Here is a 15,237-nt window from a genome sequence, read left to right on the forward strand (position 1 = left end):
AGATAATTTTAATGTGAAGTTAAAATTTTAAGAAAATCTCCGGGCTATATCGTCGTCCAATTCGGAAAGTACAGTTTCTAGCAAAATGCGTATAAAGCTGTACGTGATGAAGCTGAGTATTCAAATCGCTTCGACACTTTAGTTTGCAGACATTTTTTCCCCACTTTTCTACCAATTGGATAATATTTTTAGTTTTGAGTTTTTAAAAATCCTAGACAGATCTAATCTTAAGGTAAAATTTTTAATTAAAAAATATGTATTATAAAAAATTGGAGTTTCTCTGATTTTAAATCGTACTCTGTTAAATGTTTTTGTTGTTGTATTCCTTTCTGCTTTATTTTCTAGACTAAATTGAGTCAGTTTTTATTTAATCGCTCTTTTTCATTTGGCAAACATGTAATACCGTTTATGCAAATTATCAAATGATATAGTAGTAACGCAGATATTGTTGTTGTTGTTATTATTTTCTAACAGCTCCTGCCAGCTTAAACTTACGTGCAACATTTCAAGTATGTGTTAGCATACATTTTACAAACTAATTTGCATAGAAGTTGCTGTTAGAGTTGTTACTCACATCAGCCCTCTCCTCACAACTCCTAACTCGCCACACAAAACAACGTCGCTAGCATGACGCTACCCTCAAGGACCAATACACTCGAACATTATTTTTTGGCGTTTCGCGCATTTAATTGACCTACTTGGCAATAACAAAGCAAGGCCTTTCACAACTTTCTTTTTGCTTTTTTTTTGTTTTTTTTTTTTTGTTGGGCTCACTCCCTCTGCCGCTTTTGTAACGCAAAGCTACACTCCAAACCTTACTAGCACCTCACCGCTCAACGCTTGTAGCCAGGCAGATGAAGTCGGTAGAGGCGAAAGCGATAAGAAGTACAACCAAACTTGCGTTATGAAATAATTTATTCGCATGTCATGGCATTTTTAGTTTGATTTTTCGCCTTAATTGTTGTTTGCGTTGCGTTTGAATTTTTATTTATTTCGCTCTCCCCTACCGCTCCCAGTTGGTGTTCCATTCACGCTCCATTCGATTATTCAAATTTTCTCGCTTATGTTTTCACGTTTTCGCGGCTTTGCGTTCTTGCGCGCCCAAAATAATTATGCCATCTGTGACTGGCCATCAACTCATTAGAAGTGGCATTCCTTAATCCAAATTAATGTTCAGTACTTGCCGTTGGTCATTTATAATTCTTAGGGTCATATTAATTGCTCTACAAGGGCCTTGATATACGATCTGCAATAAACCTGGCCGCGGCTAACAGGCTAAAAACATATATACACATGCACACACATTCATATGTATGTATGTATGTAGTTGTGTAGCCACTTTTACGGCGTGAATTTTTAATGCATTGGCATTTTTCAATTCGCCCCTGGTTTCTTTGATGGTAAAAGTTTATTTCACGTCAATTTCATTTCACCTAATTCTCCGCCATTACGTCAGTGGGAAAATGCTTCCATTTATAGCTGCCAATGCCCACACACATAGGTATAGTAGTGGTTGGCGCAGTGTCATAAAAGCGTACGCCACTAAACTGAGGCATTGCTTCACTAAACGTCGATTGAACTTGAACTTTTTTCCGATCCTCTTTTTCGTTTTAATTGAACGCAAATATTTACTTTGCAACTTTTGTTGCTTAATTTTAAATTTATGTGGGTGGTCTCGCAACGCACAAATACAAGCGCACAGCTCGCAATCAAATGCAACCATTACAATTGTAGATGCGCCGCTTGACAGTCTATAAAGTATTGCCTAAGCGAGGGCATTATGGTTCGACTGCAAATGGTTATTAAATTAATTATTTAATAATACAAAGGCAACCGAAAGACTAAATGCCGTTTAAGAAAATTATATGAATACTATTTCCGGTGCTTAGCTAGCCAACTCGGAGTATTTGCTCACATATGTGGTTATATATTATCAATGTAAGCGATTCATAAAATAAAACATTCATAAAAAATGTGAGCATAGTTTTGATCTAAATTCATATATCCTGAGTACTTTATACGACTTCTGTATTGGCTCTAAGCCCTAAGCGAGTTGGAAGGAGTTCAATTGTAACCTCAACCCATAAGCTCTAATAAAATATTGTCCCTTATATATTTATGATACAAGCGCAGATCGAATTTCTTTCTCCAACATAAAATCGAACTTACTTACCTGATAATGTAATTCAGTGACATTTTTCCTTATCAAAGCATTTCATTTGATGTTCTACAATTCTACAGACTTCTCAGATCTGTACTCACACTTAACATGTCCGGTGAGTTGTTTGATGGTAAGTTCCTTAAGCTGATATCATGATATTGGTTAAAGTTTATGGGATTTCTTCTTGTAAATTGGATACTCACGTTGGCTTCTACAGGCATCTGAACAATTCATAGTTGTAAGCTTTATATGAAAATTTCAGTTGGTTGTCGTTCTATAGCTGAACTATTATTAGTATAATTTCCTGGCAGACCGTTGAAGGAACTTTGATTTTAACAGCTGGAGTCCCTCGTTCAATAGTGGGAGAATTATTACCCCATCCGCTGTACGACAATTATTAAGTATGCTTTTTTTTTCTTCACAAACACAAATAAGCTATTTCATTAAAACCACGGAAGATTACAAAATTATTAAAAAATTCAACCTTTCTAAGAAGTTTTACAAGGTTTCAGTGAAATATTAATAGATTTTGCTCTTTGCGAAAATTAAAATAGCTCTACTTATCTCGCTGATCTGGCTTGTCCCGTTTTATATTAGATTGGTAGGAGTATTAACAATGTTTGGCATCTCGAAAACCGTTAATTTGGCATAAGAAAAATAGTAAAAAAATCTCAAGATCTGATACGAGTCTACTTAATAGGATAATAGATGTGAAGACCGACTTTATTACACTCGCATCTAAAATTCAATGTTTTTACCCTGAACAAGGTATATTAAGTTTGACACGAAGATTGTAATACCCAAAAAGAAACGTCGGTGACCCTAAAATGTATATATATAAAAGATCAACGTAATGATCTGAGTCGATTTAGACAAGTTTCGTAAGCCTCTCTGTGTGCTCGTCGGTTTTTCCGTCTGTATATACGCGAACTAATTCCTCAGTTTTCGAGACATCGATCTGAAATTTAACACACATCCTTTTCTCCTCAAGAAGCTGCTCATTTGTTAGAACCGCCGATATCAAACTACTATAGTATATAGCTGCCATAAAAACTAATCGATCAAAATCAAGTCCTTGTGTGAAAAAGTTGTTTATTTAACAAAAGATCTTTACGAAATTTGGAACAGATTGTTGTGCAAAGCCACACTTTAATCTCTGAGTATATGGTTCAGATTCTACCACTATAGCATATAGCTGCCGTACCAACTAGCCAATCAATATCAAAAAGAAAAAAATTGTTTACCTTTTTATGCTATAAGAAATGAATAAGGTAAAGATCATTACCGACTCCATCTATTTTTGGCACATATTGACCGATAGAAAGAGTTAATCGGAGAAACAGAGACTCTCATATTCTGTATATGAAGTCTACATATGTTAGTTTTAGAATTCAGCCCATCTGTTATATACGCTTTCTCAAAAAGTCAGCGACTACATGCACCTGATTTCCTTAAGATATTCCAAATTCGTCTCGTTATCATGATAATTTTGATAAATATAACTTATATGTATATGTCTCGAAAAACAACCGCTAAGTGAACAAAATTATTATACTCTGTACAACATGTTGAATATAAAAATTAACAAACTCGAAAATTATAATCAACGTTTTTTACCCAAATCATTCATTCAAGCTTAATTCATTAGAATTTAAATCAATAACAGCTACATAGAGGAAAACCAACAAAAACTAAAGAGATTAGGGCCGTTAATACAACAAAAAAAAGATGGTTACAACAACACACTCACCCACAATTCACTATGCATTACTTGCACCGCCAATCGGCAACTACTGACCGCTATAAAATCAGCATAACGGTGCTTACATTTCTAGCCAATGAGATAACAAAAACAATAACCCATTATAATTGCAGACTGACAGCGATAGAGTTACAAGTAGTTGTTTGTGCACAGCATAATACACAATGTAACATGACAAGCGCTGCAATTTCGAGTCACACGAGCGACTGAGCGGTTAAATGACAGAATCGTCAATACGAGAAACGAACTGAACGCACGAGGCAACCACAGAGAATACCATAAACAAACGCTTACATTAGTACAAAAACAACAATGAGGAACAATACGTTGTATTGTAATAAACACTTGCAGTGACAATAATCAAATGGCAAAAACAAAAACGAAAACAGTTAGACAAAGCAAAAACTAGAATCAAGTACGAGTATAATGCAAAAACAACGCTTATCAAGATCGTAGTGGACATGAAAATGGCTCAAGGAGGAGAAGAAATGGGCGGCAGGGGGAATTCGCAAGCACAAACACAACGGTATTTATGTGAAAGTATCTACATATATATTTACATACATATATAATCGTGCTAAAGTCTATTGCTCCAACGGAACACACAACCATACCTACATATGTACGTATACCCGCCGTGTATGTGGCCGGAAAAAGAAAGAGGAGTGTAAAGACATTCGTGTTATGGAGTAATTTTTTAGTTTAAATGGTATTCTGTTTATGTGTATGTATGTATGTACGTACAGACAGAAACTGTCATTCGTTTTCAACCGCATGAATGAGGTTGCGTATACGCCGTGGCACTTTTTAAATACTCTCAACTGCATGTCACCACATACATATTTGCATAGTGCAGATTTAGCTAACAGTAAAGTGGACATTTCTGAAAGTTAATTTTTGCCATAATTGTTCAACATTTATTTTTCAGATTTATTTTCTAAAGTACTAATTAGTCTCTATATACTTAATCCGTGCATAATTATATGTATGCCGATAATTATAAAAAAATAACAATCTTTAAGTACAATTTTATGGTCACGTATACTGAACTATATAATTTAAAATTCTTTAAAATGTAATTTACAAATTTTTTTTGTAGGAGTTTATTGATTCGTTAAATTGAGTCCATTTAAATTCGACAGTATTCTCTTATATTATGATATTTTCATTCCTATGATCAAATTAAATAGTAAATAAGAATATGTTCAGAACATGATTAAAACTAACATGGAAAAAATACTCGAGATCAAAGGTTAAAAAAAGGTTTGAAATTTTCATTGATAACTTTATGATCTAGATAGCCTTTCGTCAAAAGTAATATTTTGATACAACTTACCGTTTCGTTGAAAATGGCAAAATGTTTTTCATTTTGCTTTGTTTACACATTTTTCTTCAAAATTATTATCGCTTTCTACACTAAGTAGTGCAATTTCTAACTAGCAATAATACTTTTCAAAAAAATATAACAAATACATTTAAAGTCCGGATTTGGATAGCATATATACGTTCGTCCAATGATAGCCGTGATTTTATCAGCATAATTAGTTGATTATATTGTATGTTTACCAAAGTGGGCACAAAAGTATATGGTACGAGTATGCTAACAATAATGGCATGAAATAGGCAATTTGATGAATCAGAAATCAAAACAAAATAACAAATATACAAATGTACATATTTGTAAATACCTATCGTAGGAGGCAATATCATACATACAATTAGCCATGATTCATGTTTGCAAATAAATATGAGGTATATAAAAACTATGAGATAATTCTGATTCCTATAACATTTTTTTAATACTGATTAATATTAATGTTACCGCCTTAAATTAAGCTGCATCAGTTATGAAACACTTATCAGGACGGTTCTTTTAATAGATACTCAATGTAAAACTTTATCACTTTATAGATCTTCAGCTGCCGGCAACAAGAAACCCGTTTAAAAAAAGTTAAATAGCAAAGTTGTATTTCATAAAAAGATCTATAACTTTATGTTAACACTTTATTCACATTACCTATGCTTTTTTTATTCCAAACATTTTCGACCATGGTTTATCAATGAATAGACGAGGAAAAAAAGAAAAGCTACATTTTTCGTACACACCACATATATTGAAATTTCCGAATTTAATGTCTACTAGTAAAAAAAAAAGCGTTTTCATATACAATGGGCGTGTATCCAAACATACAAGCAATCACAGTTAAAGACAATGTATGTCGACATACATATTTACATATGTACATATGTGTATATGCTAACACGAAACTTTCCTAATCGTTTTGGTGACATATTGAAGCCTAAAAAGCAGTCAACATTAACCAATCACCTTTTAATTACTATCTTTGTTTCGCACGTGTATTAATACATACATATAGACATACCAATATACTAAAATTTGAGTTATAAAGCTTGACAAGAAAATCATCCATCAAACTAGATATGCATCTATATATGTATGTATGTAAGTACCACATATAAATTAGTATGAAGATTTTAATGCCGTAAAGAATTTATTTGCTATCGCATATGTACATACGCATTGTACATACCTGTGTTGTAAACAAGAAAAAACGTTAACTGCCAATTATTTTGCTAGTTCTTTCTAGCCATATTGTTTGATATAAACAAAGTTCAAGTCGAAGTAAGGTTACTTAACAAGAAAACAAGCTATTTATCTTGATTCCGATTCTTCTGTTTGTACGGCAGCTATACGCTGTAGTCGTGTAATATCAGCGGCTTCGAGAAATGAGCCGTTTATTGGGGAGAAAAAGGCGTTTGCGAAATTTCAGATCGATATCTCAAAAACTGAGAGACTAGTTCGCGTATATACAGACAATCATTTATATATATATTTTATAAGGTCTCAGACGTTTCCTTCTGGGTGTTACATTCTTCGTGGCAAACTTTATTTTACCCTATGCAGAATATACAAATTAATTTTCGAACAAAAAATGTAGATATAGCAGATATTCTAAAAATAAATTCGAAAATATTTTTCCACATCAGTTTAATTAATTTGATTAGAACATCAGTGAAAATATGGACACTTTTAGTTTATTGTGGTAACAAAGTAAAAAAACTACAATCCATATACACATACATATTTACTATTCCCAATGCTCTTCATTAGACAAGCATCAATGGGTAATCAATAAAATTTACTACTAAATGCGTAATTAAGCTATTGAAATCCTGAATTTAAAAGCTATGGCGCCATTTATTTCGATTTATACCTTTGTATAGTAGTCTAAAGAGTAAAGAGTGCTCGAATGAGTGGTAATTCAACGCTTAATTACTTTTGAAAGTATTAATATTCTCTAATGCACTTCAATTATAAACTATTATTAAAAATTGTTGAAACAAGCAGACGATGTATAACGGACTTACGGAATTTACTTGTTTGCTCTCTCTGTCTCTTTTCCCTTCTCTCTCTTTCCATACTAATGCTTGGTGGAATAAATTCGCGACTTTTTATTAAAAGTATATTTGTGGATTGAAAAATAGCTTTTATTTTACTGCATTCCTTCCCTTAAAAAATCATTATTTTGGAAATGATAAAAATGTTTTACCAAGTCGAGATTTTTCAGAGAAGCTGAAATTTTGAAAATATACTAAGTGAGGCAGAAAATCGTAATAACACGTTATTTGATTGCGATTCTACTTTTTTAGTGTTTTCTTAAGTTTTCTGGTTAAATGTAACTAAATCTAAAGATCTATTTCACTACTAACTAACTTAGATTACAATATTCCTTTTCATTTATGATTTCATCAAGATTTTTCAGAAATTATATTCGATCATTCTGAGTTGCTTGAGTTTGTTTGATACGAAGGAGCTTGAAAAATGATCCCCTTACGAGATAAGATGATTAACTCTGTCAAAAACGAACTAATCAAGAGTATATGACAAAAGATTATATTTTATTAACACAACCGACTATATTTTTCTACATATTTGGCTTAGAAAGAAAGCGATAAGTCCACGGTAAAATTCAAAAACATTGCAGATTACATCAAGCATATAGGTATGAAATCTGAGCTCTCAGGCAAGAATTTCGTATCATAACCAAATTTAACTGAAAGACTCGGCTAGTTGATATGGCTCGTAGAATCATATCAATTGAAGAAAAAAACTGAATTTGTTACTGTCTTTCAAAAAGGTCAAATGACCAATTCTCTGTGCGCCAATAAAGCTAATGTAAATATATTTACAATAAAATCTTACTGTCACTCTCTATCTCACAAGTGTGTCCTTGATTTGTCCCTAAGGATCTACACATAAAAAATTAAAAAAAAAGGTACAAAGCTGAGACAGCAAAAATAAACGGTAATGGTGTAAATGTTTAACGAAACATTAGTGGTAATTGCTTAAATATATTTATACACAAATACAGAAGTTTCATTTGTGCTGTCTCAACTGATCGATCAGGATAAGATTAAGTGAAATGAGATGCCGGGTAGGGACACCCGAATCCAAATCATCCAATTAACATAAACATTAACGAAAATGTTGTCTGCAGCACTTCGGCACAAATTCACTAAAATCAATTCCCCAAACTATTAAGCACACACACATTCGAAATGTTGTTTTTAAGGCATATTTATACTCTTGTAACATGTTGCAGCAGAGTATTAAAGCTTTGTTCACCAAATGGTTGTTTGTATAAGCTAAAACTAATCGAGATAGATATAGGGTTATTTATACATAAATGATCAGGATGACGAGACAATTGAGATATTCCTTGGCAAAAAAATGGGAGACGTAGATTGACGAAATCATCATTACTATACCTTGGACTAAACCTCATATCTCTAATAAAATGAATTCCGATCCTTTGGTTGACCTTTTTCTCATCAATACAATATATTAAATTTAGCCTCTTCGGTCGAGTTGATAGCACATACATATATCTCATTTGAGGGTGTTTTTAATATAGTTTTCGCTGACGCAATATGTTTATGGCTTTAAATATAAGTCAAGATGATAGCAAATTTAATTGTATTTTATTCACGATTTTATCGAACAATAAATGTTGAATTCTTTAACAATATTTTTTAATACAAATTTTTGCTAACAACTGAAGAAATTTCACGGACTTTGATTCCAGCAAGTTGCATTAGTAAAAAAATTTCAGTTACAGCCGAACTTATCCCTTCCTTACTTGTTATTTTATACTTTTATTTCATTTATTTTTATGATTTTCGTGTGCCTAGCTATTAGTGTAGTAAATGCTATGATTAACTTAACCGCTGTTTAAGGTTGAGGTCGTGCTCTGACTAACTAACGCCACATAACGGTAATCACAAATGCGTACACCATATTTAAACAATAACCACAAGCTGATCCTACCTCAACTACACGTTTGTATATTTATACATACTTTAAGGCGTTGTACCAAGGCGCTACATGAAGGTTAAATATTGTATGAGTATCAACACTTAAAATTATGTATGGTGCAATATGGTGTACCTATACACATGCATAACTTTGAGTTAGCATAAATTTTATGAGGCGGATTTGCACAAATTTGTAACTGGAGTAAATGTAGTCGCTTTCGATTGGTCAATTCTCTGTTTGTTATTTCTAGCGTGCGTTTTCCGAAAAATTTACGTGCGAAAATAAAATCAAAGTTAAGGACGTAAATTTATTTAAACAACGTATGTGAATATCTCTTTTAAGTACTTTCTCTTCCATCTCTATTTTGCTATGCCAGCCTATGGAATTTATACCACTAATTTGTTCGATTCACTAAAATCAATATGTTGGCGACATTGCATAGAATTCAATAACCAAATGTCATTGATGGAATCTTGATAAAAATAGAGTCTAAATACGTTAAAAACAAAAAAACGTTGGATATGATAGCGCACAGTCTCAAGACTTTCTTCTTAAGCGTAGTCTTCAACTTAAGCAGTAATTTTTACGCTGAAACTACAGCTTCTGTTTATTCTGCGACAATATCAATAATAGAAAAGTATAATGACTAATTTAGAATGCTATGCATTTATAAGTACTATTTATAGGCTAAAAATACTCTTTTCAAGGTCGAGATACATTAGCTTCTTAAGCTCGAACGCGTGATCTAATCACATATTAGCCATTATTTGTAATTTTTTCTTTTTTTATATCCAAACAAAAATACCAAGGAGAATTTAGTATAGCAATAAACTAGCATGCTATGAACCAAATAAAGCATTTATTTTTTCGTAATAATTACGTCTTATAAGTCCCCTCAGTTTTAAAATATTTTTAAACATAATAACTGCATTCAGCAAGTGAGTAAAATAATCCCTATCAAAACATGCAACTCCTCCATGAGAGCAAATAATTGACACGCTTACATTGTATATAGTTTTTTAAAGAGATACCGAAAAGCTCATAAATGATTGAGAGTATATTAATGGGTTTAACTACCAAGCTTTGATGTTCTGTTCAAGGTAAATAATAAGTGCAGACATTGCTGCCCAATTATTAGAAAAAATTTCAAGTTCGTTTACACAAGATTAAAACCTTTTATACCGGCCCAAAGCCTTAATATATAGTGATGTTAAGGAATCTTATTCTATCTGAGACTAATGGTATCCTCAAAATGTTAAATTTTAAGATCGTGTTTACTATATAAATGTATAATGTTCACACGACTTTTAGCTATATTTTGATTTAGATTTAGAAAAACACATATCTGAGCGAAATTGAAAATTTCTTTCGCGAGTTAGAAAGTTTTTGAATCAGTTTCTTCAATAAGCAATGTCAGTATAACTTGAAGCTAACTTTCAATAAATTTTAAATTTTTCCATGGATATCTCACTTAGGCACTGACCGAAATAAACTTAGAATAAAATAACTACCAAACCTTCATCGTAATCTTAACACTGCATTATTATCGCTTCACCTTCTAAAAAAAGACGTATTACATCTACTTCGCCAACATATTCACGTTAAAGTGATTTCTTATATAACTATTTTTAATTATTCATTAACGCTGATGGATTTTCACCGTAATGTGAGTTATAAACTATTAACATTGTTGTGGCGCATCAACAAAAGTTTTCCGCTTGCAACGCCCTCAACTGTCAACTCATGGAATGCTTAATGACACTTAATGTCTGCAATGGACTTTTAGGTTTTTCTGCTTGTATTAGTGGGGGGTGTGTGTTCGTTTAGCTTGTTTATGAGCAGGTGCATCCTTTGACACCTTTGGCGCAATCAATGACATTAACGAGTATTCAATTTTAAATCAAAATACAGAAAAGGGTGTTACTACTTGCAACTCAAGTTGAACAATTGATTTTGTCTTTTATTTTTTATTCGTTGTGTGGGTCCTAAACGAAAAATTCTTCTATCTGCAGCAGATAAAATTACTTCCTCGCCTTTCATTTTTGAAGAAGTTAATTTATTCAATAATTTCTTAGTTGGCTTTTGATCAAAGATCCTGAACTTTTATAACTTGTGTTATTAAATCCTCTGGTCCATTGAAACTTAGAAACAATTATCTACATGAGGTTAATTCCATTCCATTGAACAACTAACGCAACAGCTACTAGCAAGAGTTGCTGCTTTTACAAACCACTACAAAGAACTTCCATCCTCAGTTTGATTTCGGTAGATTTCGAGCTACAATATATTTAAACATGCAATTCGCTTATTTTCTTTGCCTTTTCTCCAAAGCATTTCCAACTCTATATTGAAGCTATTATTCAAATTGATTTTGAGGTCTAGTTTAGCAAAAATTAGTAAGGCGTTTAAAAACAGTAGGCTACCGACAGTTTTCATAAAAGTAAACAATAATTGTAGTCAAGGTGATAAACATGTTCATGTAAATATTATATATTTTTCAGACTAATTTTTTTACCGTATACATACTTATATAGAAAACGATACTTTTTAGAAAAAATATCAAACTGAATGGCACCAGGTTCTGTATTTTAGAATCAAGGCTAATCTATCTCACAACTTTTACTTATCATCCATAATCATTAGACTCTTAATTTCGTTTCGATTTATCAAACTAAGGTATACTTGCTTTGCCAACAATATTTGTAAATTTCTCACTGTATGGTTTAGAACCGAAACAAACATATACATATGTATGTACTATATTCCCTTATGGTTAATAGTGATTTTTTCAACTTACAACAAATAGTTTACGAGCTTTAATCACGCTTCGCTCCAGCAGTGAGCCACCGCGATTCGCGGCGCGTAAAATGGCACAAAACGGTTGTTGGTCAAGCAGCAGTGGTGGCAGTTCAGCTTCGTCGGCAGCGCAGAGTCGCGGACTAGCGACAGCAAACGGTCCGCAAGAGGAGCGTTTAGTGGTTGGTTCCAACGATTTATTTTATTCTTATTATTAGACATTACTTTTATTGTTTTGTCTATCTACTTTGTAGGTTGTGGTTCGAGTGCGACCCAGCGATGAAAGCTCCGACCATTGCATTGATGTGATTTCAGATAAATCACTACTATATGATGATGGTGGTAAAAGTCGACCGAGGCAATACTCGTACGATCATGTTTTCAAAGAAACCGACTCGCAGGTAAGAAATTATGTGCAGTGTATTTCTTGGTGGACAAAAGGTTCAACAGATTGCTTAACTAAGGGGTCATTACTTAAGTATATCTTTATAGAAGATTCTCCTGTACTCAATATTCAAACATTTTATATTACAAAACTGAAAGAATCGAGTTCAAAATGCAGCTCATCTTTGTTATAATTAATTATGTATTTCAAAAAATAGGAGAGGGTCTATAAGAAAACCACTGCTCCTTTGGTTAAAGATGTGCTAAATGGTCTCAACGCTGCGGTATTCGCTTATGGTGCCACCGGTTCTGGCAAAACACACACCATGTTGGGTCCCTGTCGTAAGAAAGGCGCTTCAATAGCGACCGAACGTGGTGCTACGGCGGCTTACGATGTCGATGCCAATAACAATGAAAGTGGATTGATGGTTCGTGCCATCGAGGAAATATTTCAAAATATCGACAACACGTCGAATAATGGTAGCAAGGTTAGTTGTATGTCAAATTGTTTGCTTACACTCTTTATAGTACTGCTCAATTACTGCAGGTATCTATTTCCTATTTGGAAATATACAATGAGCTTATACGTGATCTGTTGAACCCTGGCGGGCCGTTAGAACTGCGTGAAGATAATCGCGGTCAACGCATAACCGTCGCCGGCCTCTCAGAGATCACCACGACTAGTCGGCAAGAGGTCGTTTCACTGTTGCTCAGAGGCAACAAAGCACGTACCATGGAGCCGACAGCAGCGAACCAAACATCGTCACGCAGCCATGCATTGCTCAGTATTACCGTACAGACGAAAACCCCGTTGGGCACAAAACAAGGTCGCCTCTTTCTCACCGATCTTGCTGGCTCGGAACGTGCTAAGAAGACTAAGAATCGTGGTAAGCGTTTACAGGAAGGTGCACACATCAATCGCAGTCTACTGGCGCTCGGCAATTGCATCAATGCCCTGTCGGGTGGTGCACGTTACGTCAATTATCGTGATTCGAAGCTCACTCGTTTACTAAAAGAGGCATTAAGTGGCAAGTGCAAGACCGTTATGATTGCGCATGTCGCACCCGAAGCTAAGCATCGCGATGAAACAAAGAATACACTTGTTTATGCGGATCGCGCAAATAGCATTTCTACGCGCTTGCAGAATTCAGTTTATCTTGATGAGGTCAAAGACTTTCCCACAAAACACTACCAAAATCTGGTAACCGAATTACGTGAGGAGGTAACACGTTTGCGTAGTAAAATGCTTACCGAACGACCGCGTAGTGGTGTAGCAGCGGCTGCTGCGGCTCAGCCCGCGCGCTCCACCGAAGAGGATGAGAAACGTAAAACAGAGTTACGCTACTTGCGCGAGCAGATCGTGCTCACCTTCAAGCAACAAATGAAGCTGCGTCGCAAGCTGCTGGAAGCGGAGAGTCATTTGCTTGGTTTGGAGCTCGATGCCGAGCGTCAGCATATGATCATATCGCATTGGCAGGGACGCATGGGTAAACTTTACGATTCACCAGCTGACGACGGTAGGCGAATTAAAATGTGTATAGAAAAAATACATTTTATTTCTAAAGCAATTATCCCTTCTCTCCACTCTAAAGATATTGAATCCGAAGGAGCGATTGCGTTGAAAAATGCTTGGGGTGAACTCTCGGCAATCGAGAAAGAAACACGACGATACAAAGAAATACGTGAACGTACTGAACAGGAACTCGAAATGTGTCGGCAAAAAGGTGTGCAGTTGGAAGATGTAAGTACTAGAGAAAGGATTTGAAAAGTATTTAATAAAGCTTATTACCGAAATGTCTTATCCATGTAGGAACTTCCGGAACGCATTACCAGCGATGAAGAACGCGAACTGTTGGCACTACTTTGCCGCGTGCATGAATTGGAAGCCGACAAGGTATCGCTTCAAGCAGAACGCCTAGCAAGACAGGCTGAGCTGAGACGACGCGACCTACAGCTTTTGCGCGCCGAACGTCAGCGGCGTTTGTGTGAGGATATCATAAGTTCGCAACGTCGTTTAATTGAAGAAGGCAATGTCGAATTGCCCGACGAGCTACGCGAACTTTACGGTTTATACCAGCAAGAAATACATGCTGGCGTTGTTACACCATCTACATCCTATGAGCGCAAATTGCCGCCAATTTATACAGCTGGGTAAGTTTTTGAATATCTAGAAATTTTTACCTGAGAAATTCAAATACACATAATCACACAGACACATATATCATCACAGCATTACCTTCTATCGCTTATATGTAATATTTTTGTACTTTTTACAGTTCCGAATCACCCGGCTCTAGTTCCAGCTCTGAATGGTCGCCTGGTTCACCGTTGCCACCGATCGACAGTCAAGTACTTAGCGCTTTTCAAGATGGACCGGATCGACACATGGGACCACTTGTTAATCCACGTTTACCGAAATTATCCGCGACAACTACACCAGCTACACGACGTGGCACCTCAATACGAATGGCTAAACATGCGCCCAACAACACTTAAGACCCAACAATGAGCAACCAAAAAACACAGCCTATAAAAACGAAAAAATTTAATTTATTTGTAGGAAATTAGGCCTAGTCGAATGAATAAGTTTTTGCTCAGGGAAGTATGATACATTTTTTTTATTTATTTTTCTTTCTCAAAAACAAGGCAAGTTCAAAAGGTAGAGGTAGAAACTCTTGGTTATATAGTACAATACTTTTAAAATGAAATTTGCAATTTAATGTAAAACAATAAATATAGAATTTGAAATAAAGCGCACAAACGCATATCAAACCAAAAATAATAAATTCAGTGTAA

The 15,237-nt window shown here is 34.6% G+C and overlaps 1 protein-coding gene across 1 annotated transcript; it reads left to right on the forward strand.

The window, feature by feature from the left end:
* Positions 1-12,128: 12,128 nt before the first annotated feature.
* On the forward strand, positions 12,129-15,237 carry Kif19A (Kinesin family member 19A). The gene is made up of 7 exons (XM_014232476.3): positions 12,129-12,239; positions 12,312-12,458; positions 12,660-12,929; positions 12,989-13,958; positions 14,034-14,182; positions 14,252-14,592; positions 14,718-15,237. Exons 1-7 carry the CDS (start codon positions 12,129-12,131, stop codon positions 14,935-14,937), a joined length of 2,208 nt encoding a protein of 735 aa, XP_014087951.1. The 3' UTR covers positions 14,938-15,237.

This window comes from Bactrocera oleae, chromosome 2, assembly GCF_042242935.1.
Source record: "Bactrocera oleae isolate idBacOlea1 chromosome 2, idBacOlea1, whole genome shotgun sequence".
Classification (NCBI taxonomy): domain Eukaryota; kingdom Metazoa; phylum Arthropoda; class Insecta; order Diptera; family Tephritidae; genus Bactrocera; species Bactrocera oleae.